At 38.4% G+C, this 18,866-nt stretch overlaps 1 protein-coding gene across 2 annotated transcripts in view; it reads left to right on the top strand.

Moving 5' to 3' along the window:
- Positions 1 to 18,866, top strand: part of SIPA1L1 (signal induced proliferation associated 1 like 1) — an 82,260-nt gene that overhangs the window by 51,141 nt on the left and 12,253 nt on the right. For both annotated transcript variants that reach the window (XM_019472074.1, XM_019472075.1), the window contains exons 11-15: positions 3,642 to 3,766; positions 6,573 to 6,691; positions 9,253 to 9,692; positions 16,221 to 16,460; positions 17,488 to 17,653. In XM_019472074.1, the coding sequence (XP_019327619.1) occupies positions 3,642 to 3,766; positions 6,573 to 6,691; positions 9,253 to 9,692; positions 16,221 to 16,460; positions 17,488 to 17,653 (1,090 nt within the window). The remainder of the gene's footprint in view (positions 1 to 3,641; positions 3,767 to 6,572; positions 6,692 to 9,252; positions 9,693 to 16,220; positions 16,461 to 17,487; positions 17,654 to 18,866) is intronic.

Raw genomic sequence — 18,866 nt, 5'->3', positions numbered from 1 at the left:
CTTTGCTGTAAGGAAACTAAATAGAAGTGTGTCCAGAACTCTGCAGCTGGAAGAAGCACTTAACCTCTTTATACACTGCATACTTCCTGGCTCATTCATGCCGGCAGCACTTCTGTGTTGCCTTGAATTCTGAAGAGCAGCTTGTGCTCCCAATATCTTGTCTGCTCTTTTCCAACTACGTCATTTGGTCTACAAAAAAGGTATTGCTGCCATATGTCCTTAGACCATCACAACCGTAACTGCTTGAGTAGGAGGGGTTTTTTCAGACACGCTGGGGCTTTTGTTTTGAATTGGCCTCAGAGCACACCAGCACCCATCCCAACCCTTTTCCATCTTTCAAGTTAATTATACACATATGTTCGCTACAGCATTCTTTGAGCATTTTGCAAGTTCAGCAGAGAGATGTGTCCTAGAAACCTTGTGTATACGGTCTTTTTGGTTTTGAAGCTTTAATTTGGTGCAAGGAAACACTGTTTAAATGCAGTAATGAAAGAAGTAATTAATACAAGAACTTTGCATGTTCCTTACTGGATTTTTTTTTTTAATCACTTGTTAAACTCCAATTATTGGACTATTATGTTCTATTCTTATAGGAAAAGCACTTTGCTTCCCATACTGTCCTTGTACACATGAATCATTTACTCAGGACTTTCCAAGCATTTTCTACCAGGCTAAATGGAAAGCATGAAAAATGTAATTATGAAGGAAACTTTCCCTTATCTCAATAAGCAAAGTAATGTCTGTCACATTACTAAAAATCATTGCAGTTCCACGTGTGTCTTCTGTTGAGATTCGTCTGAGACACCAGATTCAGGGCAGCTCTGTAGTGATGTTCGATGTACCAGGTAGAGCTGATCAGTGATTAACCCACATATGTTGTTAAAATAGGGGAGAGATGTTGTAGCATTCAGTTGCTAAGATGTTGGAGAGAAGGATGGGCTGGAGTAGGTACCTAGCCGAGGGGGCACCATGTCCTGAAGGTAATCTTCCAGAGGTGAGGCTCCAGTGTGCTGTAGGTATGCCAGTCCCTGAGATTTCCCAGTGCAGGAAATCTCAACTGCATAATTTGTGTATACGTTTCTTTCTTGTTGCATGATATGACAGATTTGGAAAGTTTGTGAAACATAAATGACTGGAAGCATGGGTGTGAGTCCAACCTCTGTCAGACGTTGGTAAGAGCAGTAACTGCTGCCTCTTCTGTCCATATCCTAAATGGGGTGTAGGCAAAAACTTCACTGCCTTCACAAATGTCCAGATTGGTCTTGCTGTATATATGTGTGTTTTGTATACTTATCCTGTGTTTACCTGAAGGTATGTATATGTAATAAATGATTATAGAATGTAAAAATGAAATTTGAAAATACTGAAATAATGAGTTTCTTCTTATGACATATATATAAAAAGTCATTTAAAAAAAAAAAAAAAAAAGGAAATCTGAAAACATTTCTTGCTGCTCAATTAGTAGAGCAGCGATTTTAATGAAATAAAATTAGCAACATGTGGTGGTTTTGTATATCTCTAATCTTGAAAAAAAGATCCCACATCATAAAATATGCCAAATGTAAAACTGACGGCTTTCATACATATGAACATTATGGGATTTAGGTAAAAGGACAACGCATAGAAAGTACAATATTGATACAACACAACTTCATCACACCAAGGTTTCTTGGGGTTTTGGCTTTTTCTTTTAGATAATGACTTCTAATTACTTTGTCATGAAAAGATATTCTTCCCAAAATACTTTACAAGTCTTAAAAGATTAAAAATTACCTCAGATTAGTGTTTAAAGAATCAATCAGCTTTTGAAATGTTGTGTTTAGACTTGTTATGCATGTATCGAATTGGTATTGAATTCATCATGTTTAATTTAGGTATTTGATTAAGTGAAACTAGCGAGTCTGTGTGGATAGAAAAGGAGAAGCATTACTTACATAATGCAATTTCCATTTAAATTGTTTGCGTTCAGAAGGCAGATATATCCAGGTGTCCTTCACTTCATCAAACCGTGTGTTGACTGTACCAGGGAGCTGTGAACAAATTAGAAGCAGGGTCACATTTGGGTAAAATTTAGAAGGCCCAAGTTTCAAAATGTGACATTTCGGAGCTGTGCTGCATGTACACGCACGTTCCAGCTGCTTGTCTAAGGATAGGAATGGGATTTTGTTCTGAGTCATGTGATGTTTCTTTGGTGGGTTCATTTGAGTTAATAAATACATAAACTTTCAAATGGGATGACCACTTTCAGCTTGTTCTGGGAGAGTGGCAGATGTCTGTTTTACATTGGAGGTCGTGTGGGGCAGTGTATAGCTAGTAGAGTGAGTAGAAAGCACAGTTTGGGATATTTTATTTTCTGTTGTTATGTTAGGCACTTAGAGCTAGAGAAACTCCTTGATATATAGAGAATATATCAACTTATAATTCTTTTGGGTGTTACTCTGTGCATGTAGAGTTTTGGTGATTTTTTTTTTTCTTCCCTTCAAGGTATGTCTGATTAAAAAAAACAAACCAGCAACCCAACAATTCAGAAATGCGTTATTCTTGATGAATTCTTAATGATTGATCTGCTAATTCTGAACGCAACTATAATTCTTACAGACTTATGAATGATTTATAAGTAATACAGAATTATAGACTTAATTCTTACAGACTTCTAGGCATATAATGCAGGCGGACTTCAGTACGGCACAGAGGCACTGTGTCTCCTTTGTCATTAGATTGTTCTCCTTGAATTTACTTTATCTCTGTTGAGCTTTCCAAAATCCATCTGACTAATCTAGCAGGATTTACAAAAAGTCCATTGAACTCTGCTTTCTTCTACAGCAGTAGGTGTACACATCTCACTGCTTTCCTACGCCTGTATTTAGTTTATACTAGTGAACTCAAATTACTTTATGATCCAATAATGTTATAATTTACAGAATTTTTACCTCCCAGGTTTTGAGAGTCCATAACCAATACAGTCAACTTTATAAACTCTTAACTAAAATGTTAATGTCAGTGTAATAGTGCCTCAAATGAATCTGTTGTTTGCATATGTGTCTGCGTCACCTAGGTATGACCTTGATAGTCTTTTGCTTAGAACCCAGGGAAGTGGCCGAGATCCATGGGATTGTCCCAACAAACTTTCTCATGCTCACTTTGACTAGATTGGGCTAGTACTTTCCCAGTTAAAAGGATCCATCCTTGAAATCTTTTCCCAATAAATACATCTCATTTCCCTATATGGTTTTTATCCAAACTATCAAGTTTTACTCATTGCAGTCAATTTTCTGTAACCATGTAATGGTCTGGTCACCTTTCCATGTAAACATCTATGTAAATGAAAACTAATAATTTTATTTCTGGATGTTTTGGGTCTGGTTTTTTAATTGTATGCACTGTAACTAGATGTTGTTTACCAAAGATGCTTAATAAATTAGTGTGTACTGTAGTCTTATGCATTAAAGGTGCTAAATGGGTCCTGGAGCTGCCACAAAAATTAAATGGAAAATCATTATAAATCCCTCAAGCAGTTGTGCTATGCATTGCTCTGCCCTGTTGTTTGACACTAGCTTCTTAAAAGTGCTCTTTTCCCCTTATGTAATATTTATGCATATTTAAAATCATTATCTGCTTTGTTTTTTGGGGTGTTATAACAGGTTTGGAATTAGCCGTAGATCCCCTGCTTCCATTGACAGGCAGAACACGCAATCAGATACGGGTGGTAGCGGCAAATCCACACCCAGCTGGCAAAGAAGTGAGGATAGTATCGCTGACCAGATGGGTAGGTAATTAATTCTTTACAATGCGCAAGTGGTGCTAACCACAAGGTGACTTTGGCAGTACCTCTCCATGCAGAGAGAGAACCCTCTTAAGCACTGTGTTTTCAGTGTCTTTGAAAGTTAACCTTGTTTGTCAGGATGAATAATTAAGTCTGGAGCATATGCTAGCTTCTGCAGTCTGTTTCCTTGAGACCTATGAGTATCACCTGAGGAAGAACTGATACCAGTTCTTCATTTGATTGTGGGACTAAATCTACCTTAATGCTCTTACCCTGAAACACACTGTCCTTTTGGAAGCGGTTGGGCAGACACACTTACTAATTTGTCTTGCTGTTGAGGACTTGTTTGACCTCACGTACTCTCCCGAGTGGCTTGGCTTAGTTTAATTTTTGCTTAGTTTGTCTAAAGTGCTTGTGATGCTCCCTTTCAAATGGCGCTATATAAATGTAAATTGATTGTTTGATCATTGAAGCTATAAAAATACCATGTACAAAACAGAAAAAATGCAATTAAAGTTTAAATAGTGAAGTAAATCTATAGCTTGGTAATCACCTTCCACCAGTGTATACATTTTCATTCCACTTGGCAGTTGTGCTGTCAGCTGAGGGAACATACTAACTACATAAAACAGCTGGGTACTGAGAATTTGCATTGTTAAGCCTTCATCTGAAGTTTTTGCACATAGACCTTTTGCTACAGCTATGGCTCAACTTGAGTGGATACCAATGAAATTGACACCAATGGAAATATCTTATTTACAAACAGCATTGATGCAACCTGATGACCATGGTCAAGATTGCTAGATTGGTTTTTTCTAACTTTGTTACCATAGATTAAACAATTCCATACTTCTTCTATGGCACATATAGATCATCATTTTACTGCATCACAGCTTTTGTTCTATATAAATGGACTAGCGTTGAACACAGAATGAGGTTCAGTGAGATAAGCAGGAGTTTGTTACGGCAAATGCCAACCTTGAGTTCTGGAGATGTACTTTGTTCACATACCTTCACAACCTCAGTGAGCGGTGCCTTGTTACTGAAGCCATCTGTCAGTCCCTCCCTCACAACTCCCCCCGTACTTCTCACTATAAAGCTGTGATTGTACTGATCTGCAGTTCTCATTCTGACAGAACGATTTTTAATTGCATATGTTTTGATACTGTTGTGATGGTAACGACACATGTAAAACTGATCTTTTGCTCAGCATTACTTTTGCAGACCAACAGTTGGGTGTTGATGCTGGCACTGAGTGGAGCTGTCAGCAAGTTCTGTTGTACAATGTCAGGTGTCACCATAATTAGCAAAATAAATAAATAAGACCAAAAAGAACAGGAAAAATTGTGTGGCGGAAGAGATGGCTGCGGCATTTGGCAAAGGCTGAAAATGCATACTGATATATAATCCCTGTGTTTTCTCTCTTGTGTATTGACCTGCATTCATAGAGTCGCAGTTGGAAGCTGCATCTCTGACTGGAGACTTTATTGCCAGTCTGGTGAATGTAGGTGAAAATTCGGTTCTGTGCCAGATAAGCACATTTCCACTTGGGATAATCTGTCTCAAGGTAAATAAGGCATTAGGTGCAGTGAGTCCACACACTCACTCCTTACTGCCCCATTCTTAGCTACAGAAGACCTTTGCTCTTTGTGCACCAACACTGCTTGTTACTGCTTGGCAGGGGGCATCACATTTGATGTTGATGATGTTATTTTTATTTATTATTACTATATTTTAAAAACTTTTTAATTTGTTTTTTTAAAAGCTAGAAGTGCTGCAGATCAAGATGAACAAACCATAGCTGTGTTGGGGAAGGCTTTAAAGCACTGCTAATTACCATGGGTATTGTTAAGTACTTAATGTTCATAAGCACCTATTCTACCTAAAAGCAGCATTTTTGGAAGTGCAGAATATTGCATAACCACAGGAGAGAAGATACAGATAAAAAGTTACAACTAAGAAAGATTCTTTTAAAATACCGACCTTGTGCTCCGAGAAGGCAGTTACCTACCTGAAGGGCTGTGTCTGAACACCCTCTAGATCTCCATAGTTATTGTCTAGGAAAAAATAAGCTTAATTGGCAAAGAGCATTCCTACGAGTGTCCACGTAAGGTGAATGATTTGAATTCTGTCCACTTTTGCATGGTTTAGTTTAATATGTACAAAAGAAAGGAATACTTCTATGCAGCTTCCACATTCACAGCCATCAATTTTTAAGGGAATATTGTGATTTCACCAGATTTTTTGCTCTCTCTTCAGTTAGAAAATGTTTATTTAACTCGCCTTAACTTTGATGAGAAATATGTGTAGTAGTTGTACTGGAGAAAATGTGTTCATTTAAGTGATCGCTGTAGACTTGTGCTATTGTCCTGCCTTGCATAGAATACAATTTAAGGAAACATGGATCTTCAGGTTTTTTAATCTCTTGTCCACAGGCAATGTACATAGAGATACAATGTCAACACACTGTGAAAATGAATATTCCACTGTTTTAATGCTCTGATACAGTGCTGTTGGACAATAGGGGCATAATACCATTCAGGTTGTTCTGACAAAAGCCAGGATGATGGCTGCTGGTTTTTCATGAAGTCTTACTGATTTACACCAGGCAGGAATGGTCTCTCACTTACCCACCCGTGTTTTGTCACAGTATGTATTTTTTTTATTTGGAATGAATTTCATATTAGGTATCCGAAGTTTTTGGCTAATGGTAGTATTGGAAAAATTGCAGTGTAAAACAGATTACACGTTTTCTTGGTTTGTTGCACTGCTTACACTTTTCAGTACATTGTTGTGTGCTGTATTGCAGAACCAACATGCCATCTCCCAGCAGTATCAAAAGTACTGCCATCCTTCAGAGAAAGCCCCAGTGGAAGACTGATGAGACAGGATCCTGTGGTTCACTTGTCTCCAAATAAGCAGGGTCATGTAAGTTATCCTAAAAAAGGAATTAATTAATGTTTTGCTCTTGCTTCACAAGCTCTTGATACCAAAAGCGTTGTTCAAAGTTATATTTAGAGAGTCATTTAAAAAAAGAAAGAAGAAAATCCTCAAGCCCTGTTCCCTCCTAGAACATGAAGGAAGCAGTAGAGCAGACCTGTTGTTTCCTGAATCCTACAGTAGCTTAGCACAGCCTACTGAAATATTTATTAGTTAATAAAGTTTTGTTGCCACTTGAACAGCAACTTCTTGTCTGTTATCTTGTGATAAGTAGAGGATTTGTGGGAGTTTGCAAAGCTATTCCTATGCCTCGCACGTGAGACTTAGTTTACAAATATATTTTATAATGCAACACTCAGAAAGCTGCTTCTTTGAAACAGAATAGTGATCTTGCTTTTGGTTTTGTATTTTCTCCGCTTTCCTCATCTAGTGTAACTATTACTTCCTTCCCATAACCGACCTTGCACACTGTTGGAAGGCTTTGTCTGAAAGGTCTGCTGGAATCCTGCTGAAAAAAAAAATTTCCTTGTTTTATTTGTGTTTAGCATCTAAATGGTAAATTCTGCCTTTCTGTCTCTGCAGAGTTAGATATTCACACCTTTTTGGAGACTCTCACTTCCTGATTTACATACAGAGAGATAGATAAATGCAGTAATGTTCATAAATCTAAAATGTCTTGAAAATTATTTAAGTCACTAGACTCAAAAAAACCCCCACCCTTTAAATTTTAACCAATATGCTGTATCACTTGGTTTTTTTATTTATTTGTACAATTAAATATGCTGTATCACTTGGTTTTTTGTTTTATTTGTACAATCAGCTAAAATACGGAGTTGTGTTGCATGACTGTACTGAAAGTATTAGTCGCATTTATTTAGGTGTGAGAAAGTCTTTAATTGGTTCCTGTTATTTGCTCCTGCTTACCAGCATTCTTCTTTCAATACAATTGGCAGTGTTGCTTTTAGGTTATTAATTCATAACAACATATCTTTATTATTTAAAAAAACCAACCAAAACACCAAAAAACCACCACCACCACCACACCTGTCTTCATATTCTTAGGAGCACAAATTAGTTTTTGTATTTAGATTGACCTGTTTTCTGTGAGATGTGTTTGACTGTATAATGATGTAATACGTAACTCATAAGCTTGTGTGCAAAGCGTAGCACTGGATTTATTAATGCTTGCATGCATTCTTCTCATTCAGTCATCATTTAAAGTAAATCTTTCTTATGTAGAGAGATGGAGGGGGGGAATGGTGCAGTTCCTAATGAAGAGCAGTAACTTTAATTGGAGATAAGTAGGAGTCCAGATCAACTTAATATTCATCCTGTTTTTCTGTCAATTCCTGCTTTAGTGTAATAAGAAATGTGGATGCTGAAATTTCTTGCTCTCAGTATACATCCATTCTCTATTTTCCCTCTTTTCCAGTGAAAACAGAAACAGTATCTAATCTTTTATATTTGGCTGGGATCTCTGCCCATGCCTGTTTGGTAAAACTCCAGGGGTAGACAAATAGGAAGGGTGGTTCCGAGTCTCCTTTCCATCCCTTCCCTTATTCCTGGGCCATCTGGTCACCAAACAAGTCCATTGCCTACTGAAAAACTGCTTCAGTTCTGATTATATAGATGATCAGAACGTAGGCAAAATCTGTAGATGGAAACTAAAATTAAGGAGTTCAGATGGATAGAAATACCCCAAAGGTAGGTGAGCTACTAAGCAATGATGAGTGTATGGTAAGAAATTCTTCCTGTAATGGGATATTCCAATGCCCACTATGGAATTGAGGGCATTCAGTTTCTTCGTAACAGCTGCTGTAACCAATGACAGAACACGCAAACCAGCCAGACACTGGCATGCCCTGATGGGACAATTTCAAAGCATTGCATTAAAGCTTCCTGTCTTGCAATTTTGCCTTTTGGAAAACAATTTCAGATTAGTTAAATGTCATTTCAGTGGTCGTTTGCAAAGGACGCTCCTGCTGAGGAGTGTCCACCCTACCATACCCACCCTACTACGAAGGGGTAGGAAGAGCAGTGGTTATTTTGCCCTACTTTAACCTTTTGATAGGCAATTGGATTATTAAAATAACGTGCACTTTCTGTGGATTAGTTATGTTTCATGTTCTAAAACACTGGCATCTTAAAATTAGAATATTTTTAATTATAGTAGTTATAAACCAAGTCAAAGTCTACGCAGCTCAGCCAATTTCATTGGACTGGGCTGAGTAGAACTGCGCTTGAAAGGAAACAGTGTAAAGTATTTTGGGACAATACAAACAACTCTGGCTTTCCCTGAATAGTTAAGGCATGGCTTCCAAATCCATATGGAAGCTTTTTATGTGCACCCAGAACAGAGCACGTGCATTGTGTTGGAATGAAATTTTTAGCGTTTATTAGTCTCTGTCCAATACCTCAAGGTAGAAGAGCTCCTATTGTGCAGTGGTGACTTTTGTAATCGTTTATTTCCTCCCCCTCCTCTTTATTGCCATAATTCTGAAATAAACCTACCAGTGTGGGGTTTTTTTGGATTGTTGTTTCTTCTGTAGTCTGACAGCCACTACTCCAGCCATTCCAGCAGCAATACTCTCTCCAGCAATGCCTCCAGTGCTCACAGTGATGAGAAATGGTATGACAGTGGAGAGCGCACCGAATCAGAGCTGAACAGCTATAACTACCTTCAAGGGACTTCAGCTGATAGTGGCATAGATACCACTTCCTACGGACCTAGTCATGGCAGCACTGCCTCCCTGGGAGCAGCAACATCTCCCCGTACAGGGCTAACAAAGGAGAAAGTGGCACCGCTGTGGCATAGCTCCAGCGAAGTGGTCTCCATTGCAGACAGGACATTGGAAAAAGAGAGCCACATAGACCGAAAGACCGAGTCTTCACTGAGCCTGGATATTCACAGCAAGAGTCAGCCAGCCTCCAATCCTCTAACAAGGGAGAACAGTGCTTACAGTCTTAGTGATGCTGTCTCACATACAAGGTAAGTTTCACCTCTTATGAGATTGACCCCTCCACGCTCATTTTCCCATGCTCACTCTCTAGCCTATCAAAAGTGAGAAGTGGATGTTGAAGAGAGGGTTTCTACTTACGTTAACCAGTGTTTTGAAAGATCTCGCTGTGCAGAATGCTTGAAAATAAGACCACCTTTAGTCTTCGCTACTGCTACTGCTTATAACGCTAAAGAATGTCTTTGAGAGCATATTCCATACTGCTGCTACTAAATTAATGTAAGACAGACACGTGTCTGATGTGTTTATGAGGAATATCTTGCAAGAACTGCAGTTCATATGTGGATCAGAAAGGAGATCAGTCCATTTTATTAATGCACATAATATTTAATGTGTGTTTAATATGAGGTTCTTTTTTAGTCTTGCAAGTATGCATTTCAGTTATTTTGCATTTTTTCCCCAGTCTTTTTGTTAGAAATCTGCTTGCAGTCAGTATGATCAAGACTGAGAGCAAGTTGCTTGGGAGTGCTAGCATGCAGATTTTAATCTCATTCTGCTGCAAACTTGTGGGTATGACACATTACAGTCACCTTCCCTCTCTCCCTCAGTTTTACCACTTGTAAAATTGGCAATATCAAGTACATGTATAATGTGCTTGAACACCTCAGATGGAAGATACCCACTTTACAAGTTAATCAGAGCTGCTAAAGGCAGAAAATATTTTAGACCATTTTCCTAACTCATTTCCCAAGAAGTATTCAGTGCACTTTTTGAAAAGTACTCGTCCTGTATCATACTAGCAACAAGAAAAAAAAAACCAGCTCTTTCAAGGAAGATGTGTGATCACCGTAGTTTGTTGGCCTTGCGGAGCCTAACTGTTGCATTTTTATTCTTAAGGCACATCTGTTTTGAGTGTGCAGCTAAAATATCTACAGGCTGGAAGTCTGAAGCAATGTTTGCTAATTGTTTTGAGCAAAGCTACGTTTATGCAAGGCTAGATGTTTATCAGACAGTTTAACAACTCCTCATACAGTAGCTGCAAATAGGGGTTGTCACAGAGACTGTAATGCAGTGGATGGTCTCCATGTACTTTGTCGTGGTAATTTTGACTAAGTAATCTATTAATGGTGGTCCCGCTCTGGTTTTCTGCCTCTCTTGGTTGGCCATTTTTGGCCCTAAAGCTCATAGTCGGTATAAATCCCACCCATATCTTGGAGACTGGTGTTTCTAGTAGCTATGCGTGCATGAAGGACTTGAGCGAGTCTGTAGAAAACGCTATGCAGAGGGATTTACTTAGATTTTGGGCAATGTTAGCATGTGCCCCTTTCTTGAAGGTAAAAATATATATGGCGATCATCTACAGTTTTATCCCTTTTATTTTAAGACAAGCATGTTTATATGCATTTTTTTAAACATTCATTAGAATTTACGATGTGCCCTGTGGTACTTGCCTGAATGTAGCTAGCAGTAGCACTAAACGTGAGATCCTTATACAAAATGCTGATTGTAATAAAGTTGTCAGTAGCATTTCCACTTGGAAGGACTTTTTCAGAAGCGACTCAACCCTGGAAAACTTTTATTAAGACAAGCATGTTTATATGCATTTTTTTAAACATTCATTAGAATTTACGATGTGCCCTGTGGTACTTGCCTGAATGTAGCTAGCAGTAGCACTAAACGTGAGATCCTTATACAAAATGCTGATTGTAATAAAGTTGTCAGTAGCATTTCCACTTGGAAGGACTTTTTCAGAAGCGACTCAACCCTGGAAAACTTATATGTAGCTCTTGGAAGCTTTATTGTAAAGGTGTGCCTGGTGGGAATGGCATCTTTGTACATCTGAGGTTCTGGTTTCCTCCTCTCTGAGCACCAAATAGGGTTAGTTCAGTAGAGAAGCTGAGAAAATGTAATAGAAAGAAAACATGTCTTCACAGGGCAGGCATACCCTGACAGCTCTCATCTTAGTCTTCCATGGATATACTTTGCAACTCGATTGCAACAGCTAGGATGTTGTCTCATTATTTATTTATTATATGATAGCATTGTGTCTCCAAACATGGTATTTTCTCTGGTTGATTTGGATTAATTTACGTGATCTTTCTCTGATCATGTAATTTACATGATCTGATGATACTGAAATGATTCTCTATGTCGTTTTTTGGGGCTGTTACTGAAATTTCCAGATAAAGGTTCCCTAGGCTTTATGCTAAAGAAAACAGTTGGGATTTTTTTCCAGTTTCATTTAAAAATCAGATGTTAAAAATGCAGCTCTTTGCAAAGAGGAGTAGTAGCAATTTGTAGAACACATGGGGTATGATATTTGAGAAATACTGCAATCCTTGCACCCACACCATTTATTTTGGGCTGTTACTGAAATTTCCAGATAAAGGTTCCCTAGGCTTTATGCTAAAGAAAACAGTTGGGATTTTTTTCCAGTTTCATTTAAAAATCAGATGTTAAAAATGCAGCTCTTTGCAAAGAGGAGTAGTAGCAATTTGTAGAACACATGGGGTATGATATTTGAGAAATACTGCAATCCTTGCACCCATACCATTTATTTTGTTGGAGAAAAAACAGACTGGCTTGTGTTCCTTCTTTGTTGTTTCTTATTTTTGAAGACTAGAACGTGCGTTTGCCTCACAGTAAAGCAAAGGCACACTCTGGGCTAAAAAGATTTCATTTTATTTCTCATGGCGTCCTCAGTTGGTGGTTGCACACTGAACAGCAGTGCTGACCTGAGGAGACCCTAGGTCCAGCTGTTTGCTCCCAACTCTCCCATAGCTCGTTCTGTGGAGGCACAACAGCTTGGAGCTGGAGGCTTGTTAACTTGGCGCTTCCAAAATGTAACCACAGCTGCCTGCCCCAAGGAGGTGAAGGAGGGGAGACTAAAGGATGATTCTGAACAGGCTACTTCTCGTGAGAAATGAACAGCTTAATTGGTGTGTTTCTCTATCAGTTTCTAAATTGTTATCCTTTGTTGCTTCTCACTTTTTTACCTTTTGCCTGTGGATGCCAGAATGTCTGTAACATCTTTAGAGTTGGGTTTTTGAGCAAGAAGAAAAGGAATTTGGCCCTAAAAAGAACTCGGTGACAAAAGAAAAGAAAATAACCACAAATTAGAGTGTTTGTGTCTGTAGAAGACAGGAGCGATAATTAGTGTTCGGATCATTTGATGGTGCATAAAAGAACTTGTACCTGAGAATTGGTGGCAAAATGTAAATTATAGTGATTAACTTTTACAGCAGAGCTTCTGGCTGGGTTTTATTTTTCTTCTCCACTCCCATTCCCAAAGTCCTTCCTGATGATTGTGCAGATTTCTCATAGCATCCCAGGAGAATTGCATTATGTAGGCCAGTAATTATACAGAGTCATTGTAGTTGAATGTCATTAAATGAAGCCATATGTGCTGATGGCATGAATTCCCAAGGAAAAAAAATAAAATCAAACTTTCATTTCCACCTAAACTCTGTGGTTTCTTACGTTCCTCTTACTAAAACTAAAAGGAAAATCATGGCTATTTCTAATTGAGCATCTTTTCATTACTTCTAATAATTTTAAGATACTTAAAATATTATTTAATGATTGTAGAATACTTTTATGAACGGCTCACCTGCACTTCCTGCAGATTGTCATGTAGTATTTGAATTTTTCCTTAATTTAATTCTTGATATCTCAATAATTGAGGTGGGAGGTGGGGGACCAACAGTGGCTATCTCTGTGTCCTGAGAATATGAGGACTGAATTTCTTCCAGATATAATCAAGCTGTTCCAGGTGTCTGTTACAGTATGAGGAATCCTGTGCATGCTTCTTGGTGTTGAATACTCTGATAACTTCCTATCACTACCATAGTGCTCCATCTCCAATTTAGTTTTTCTAAAGTTTATCCAAAAACCTTTTGCTCTCCAAAAATGCTCTCAATTAACAAGTGCGTCTCTTTATCTGTCAGTATCCTATCGACCTGCTTGTGTTTACTTGTAGGGTGAAAAGCTTCAGTCATATCCACAGTTCTGTACATAGTTCCTGAAGCAGAATATCCTCCCAAAATACTATATTGTAAAAACACAGCTCAAAATACGCAATACACTTTTCTTTAAAGTGTATTTTAAACTGTATGCTAATTTTCTTGCTTATTTGCCAGGCTGCTCTTGGCATCTATGATATGATACATATTATAATAAATATTAAAGTAATAATACTTAAAATACACAATGTGTATATACAATATGATATATAATAAAATATTATAATAACTTATTATATATACATAGGCATTTTATATATAATTTTATGTAGAGCATACTGAACATCATTTTTTGCCCTCTTTGCCTAGTAATTATAAGGATCAACACTACCAGCCTATCTAGGAGTTGTTACTGGTTTTTATCAAGAAACGTTTTCGCAACTAGTAATATTAAGGATCAACACTACCAGCCTATCTAGGAGTTGTTACTGGTTTTTATCAAGAAACGTTTTCTCGCAACTAGCACTTCCTTGAGAACTACCTGGTGGATTAAAGAATTCTGCTTCAGTGTAGGAAAGGGGAAGTTCTGATCACATCGCAGAAGACTTCTCCACTCCTTGAGTGTATTTAGAAGGGAGTAAAAATGGAAAGAAAAAAAAAAAAGCCCATACATTTTCTTTGATGATGTGCATCTTCCACAAATCTTGGTGGTTTAATTTTGCGGTGGTAGTGCCTCACAGGTGGGCTGGTTTACTCAGCATGTGTAGGAGTTTTCTTTCAGTATTGAAAAAGAATAGAGAAGGGGGAATGAAGAGAAATTTAGTGCCTCTCCCCCTAGCTCTTATTTTTCTCTACTTTCTTGCTATAAATTATGTTTACTTATACCTGTTACAAATACAAAGGTTGTGATGTGCAGCGCCAAATATGCGAGCTTGATGGACAGGAAGATCTCTTCCTATGTTTTCCCAATCTGCCATCTTTTGTAAAGGCCTTTCAAATGTACAGACAAAGGGAAGAAAAAAAAAAAAAACCACAACTCTATAATATAAAATTTGTATTATTGTCATTTGACTTGCATACATATGGGGAGATGCATCTTTCCCCTGGTGTGAGGGACTTCACAGCCATCCCCATATACATTAGATGGAAACATGGGCTGCAGCAGCCAGTGCTCTTTGGTGGGAAGGTGGGAAGACTACAGTCCACTCAGACTCCTCATTAAATCCACAGCACTTAGCTGTTGGGACTCGTGGTGCTTAACTTGAGCCATATGAAAATGAAACATAGTTGAAGGCGATTTTTTTAGACTCCATCTGTTGTCAATGGAGAAACTCCACAGCATTAATTCTCCTTGTCTGAGACATCTAATTTAAGATGAGGAGAATTGCCTCCTAAGGGTATTTTTCCATTGACTACAGCAGGAGCCAGACAAGTGGCATAGATTAGATAACTGACTTCTCTAAGGCTAAATGTAGGTGAGATTATTTTCCCAGGTGGCAACATACATTTAACCTTAAATTCTTTTTTCTGTTTCAGTAAGAGAGAGATATGTGAAAATGCATTGTTTTATCAAGATATGAAAAGAGTGGTGAAGAATTTTCTATTAAGCTAAGAACTAAGAGATTATTCAGAGACTTTATTCAGTCTTCCAGCTAATTTTTATTTCTCAGTCAGAAACTGTTCTTTACCATGGGGCCATCTGTTTCAAATTCCTTCCTTGCAGTGTTGGATACAGGGATGAAAATGTGGCTAAGTTGTGTAGAGAGCTGATAGAAAACTGGTCTCCAAATACATAATGCTGTTTCAGTACTAAGGTTGTACACAAAGTTTTCCTGTAACTGTACTTAGAAATGCCTGACCTTTTAAGGTTGTTATAGTAAATACTGCCTTAAGCCCTAGTGCTCCTGATATAATGCAAGTTGCATCAGATCTGAATATCAGCATATCGAAAGAGTAGCTCCTGTCTAAAGCCCCCCTCCTTCTTCCAACAATAAGCTGCAGTTGGTCATCTCAACTCTTTTTTTCTGTCTAGACAAACTGTGATATATGTTAAGAGACCTGCTCAAACTTCTCAGTTTAAGAGTCTTTTTTTGCAAATGGTAACTGCTTTTCAGGCAAAATCCAGGAAGCCCTCTTTTGAAAGATGTATGGGTTTCTTCTTTTGGTTTGTTGTGGGGTCTTAAAGAAATGTTTCCTGTTGCTTAAGTTCCTTCAAAATATGTTTTCTTCCTCAGCCAGGAATTCCAGCAAGAAATTGGACTTCGGTTCTTTTTTGCTAGTTCAGCTACAATCTCTTGTATTACTTTTAAGCTGCCTAATGACCGTGAACCCTAGATTTCCCATCTGTGAAGGGGAATGAGGGGAGGGTGGTATATTGCATCCTTAGAGGTTGCTTACAAAATTTTTCATTACTAGGTGAGATGTTTTTAATGAAACATTGGTGGAAGGCTCTTAAGAAGAGCAAACTGATTTTGCTATTCTACCCACTATTGATAAGAGTAACATCTTGTGCCCAGAGTTCTGCTTTAAAAATAGTTAAACAAGGTGCATATATACACAGTTGAGGCAAATTTTGTCTTTATTATGTTTTTTTCCTAGTACCATGAGCTCACGACACTCTGCCAGCCCGGTTGTTTTTACCAGTGCCAGAAGCTCACCTAAAGAAGAGCTTCATTCTGCTACTTCTCCCCAGCTCGCACCTTCTTTCTCCTCTTCCTCTTCCTCCTCATCTGGTCCTAGGACTTTCTACCCTCGTCAGGGTGCTACTAGCAAGTATCTGATTGGATGGAAAAAGCCAGAAGGGACAATAAACTCAGTGGGGTTTATGGATTCAAGAAAGTAAGACTGTTTTTTTTGTTCTCTTGTTTGGTTATTTACTTTAATTGTAAAGAAGCATTGAGATCTGTGACACTTCTCTGTATAGAAGAGCTCAGGACTATTTAATAGAATGCTTAGTCTTCTGTAGAACTTGATCTCTAATCTAGAGTTCTGCAGTTAGGCTTAAATATTTGACAGTTGGCTAATCTAATTCACTGTTAAGTTGTAAAAGATTTTTTTTTATAATTTTTAGAGAGCTGTATGGATTTCAGTCCTATTAAAGCTTATCTTTCCTTGGGCCTTCTTAAAGGTGACTCAAAAATGCTATTTGAGCAAATACTAAAAATCCTCTTAACATAGAGCCTGAGTTCTTCCTTAAGCCATGTAGTAGTACCGTGCATGCTATGCATTAGCTCTGTGGCACTCCATGTTGCCTTGTTAAGGTTGCTGCCGGTATCCAGTCTAACTGGCTTAAAGCAAGCCAAGATCTCTCTCTGTTACAATATGCAACCATCTCTAGGAAGAGAAATTGAGAAACAACTTATTACTGAAAATATTGTCCCTTTAAGTCTAGCATGACTTGGAAAGCAAGTGATTCCTTATATTGGGTCAAGCACAGTATCCCTAGATGATGCTGATAACTGGCTGTCAAAAGGAGATGGTGAAAATTTGTGAAAACAGCATTATAAAAAGCCAGTTAAAAGAGGAAAGAAACAGTGATTTGCTGCTTCTGAGCTCATTTAAGACATTTATAATTTTTAGTTTTGTACAGAATACACATTATTTTAATAGATTCAGTCCCTTATTGGGAAAATGTATTATGATAACCTTTGACTGTATTGCTAGTTGATTTTTTTAACAAGTTTATTGCTTCAGCAGGTATTCGTTAAGATGAGGCTCTGCTGTATTAGTGAAACTCCTTCCCTCCTCTGTGCCCCCTACCTAGGTTTTTTCTTTGAAAATCTTGAGGGTGCTATAATTCTTGTTTCATTCATGCCTCCTGCCCCAGGGCTTTGAGACCTGAATGTGTCTGTTCCTTTCATTTAAGACGTCACCAGAGCGATGGCAATGAAATGGCCCACCCTCGGCTGCGTGCTTCAGCGAGAGATCTGCGAGCATCACCAAAACAAGCATCCAAGTCCACCGTTGAAGAAGAGCTGAAGAAATTGATAGATCTTGATAGCCCAACACCTGAATCCCAGAAGAATTTTAAGGTATGTTAAAGAGAGAGTCTGTCATCTGCCTATCTCTTGTCACAGTTAAGTGAAATCTGAGAATACCTGAAGAGCAATGCACAGGTCCTCTTCTGATCCAAGTCATAGTTCAGTTGTTACAAAATAGAAATGTGTAAAGTTAGGCTTTATAAGAATTTGATGATTGAGTTCATTGCTGCCTAGGCACATCAACTCATACAGCAAACACATCACAATTTGGAGGAGGATGAAGGCTGTGAAGCTTTAAGATTTCTGTGTAGAAAATGCTGAGTGCTTTCAAAGCAGTCAAAGCTGAAGCGTTCATTCATACAGAGCTTACTCAGTTGGACTTTGCATTGGACTCAAGAGTTTCTCAGATAGGATCTTTTTTATTCTCACCCATAACAGGAGAATAAAATGCAAGGCATTCCCTGAATTCTCATCATGGACAGAAAGTCATCTGTTTGTCACAGACTTACCTACTAGAGAAATACATTTGGGGGACAGTTTCATTACTACAGTCACGGCAATATTATTACAGTTGTGTGGAAATTTAAAGAGACTAGTATACCAAATTGCAAAGAATGTTTAGGACTGCTGGCTCATGGAAAATCCTGTAGCGTTGTCTTATGCATTTGAATTCTTCTGCTCCGATTGCATCACTAGACAGTGACTTGTTGATGGTATTGAAACTTGTCGTGGTTTAACCCCAGCTGGCAACTGAGCACCACAGAGCCGCTTGCTCACTCCTCCCCGCCCCCCCGCTGGGATGGGGGAGAGAATCGGAAGAGCAAAAGTGAGAAAACTCGTGGGTTGAGATAAGAACAGTTTAATAATTGAAATAAAGTAAAATAGTAATAATAATGAATATACAAAGCAAGTGATGCACAATGCAATTGCTCACCACCCGCCAACCGATGCCCACCCAGTCCCCGAGCAGTGGCCCCCCGGCCAGCTTTCCCCCAGTTTATGTACTGAGCATGAAGAGAATGTCTTGATTTCTACAGTCTCTGTGTACAGTCAGTGCTTAACAGCTCAGGCTCATCACCTAGAGCCCAAATGGTTTCCACAGCAACCATGCAGAAGAGAGAGCTGCAACTTCTTTCTTTGCTTGTAAAAACCTAAACTGGCATATTAAAACTTCTAAGTGCTAGGTTTCGTACACGGATGTCCTGGTTATGGCTGGGATAGAGTTAATTTTCTTCCTAGTAGCTGGCACAGTGCTGTGTTTTGG

The sequence above is a fragment of the Aptenodytes forsteri genome, unplaced genomic scaffold, assembly GCF_000699145.1.
Source record: "Aptenodytes forsteri isolate BGI_AS27 unplaced genomic scaffold, ASM69914v1 Scaffold3, whole genome shotgun sequence".
In the NCBI taxonomy this organism is placed as follows: domain Eukaryota; kingdom Metazoa; phylum Chordata; class Aves; order Sphenisciformes; family Spheniscidae; genus Aptenodytes; species Aptenodytes forsteri.
Note: the sequence above shows the minus strand (reverse complement) of the source record. Positions and strands in the feature narration are given on the sequence as shown.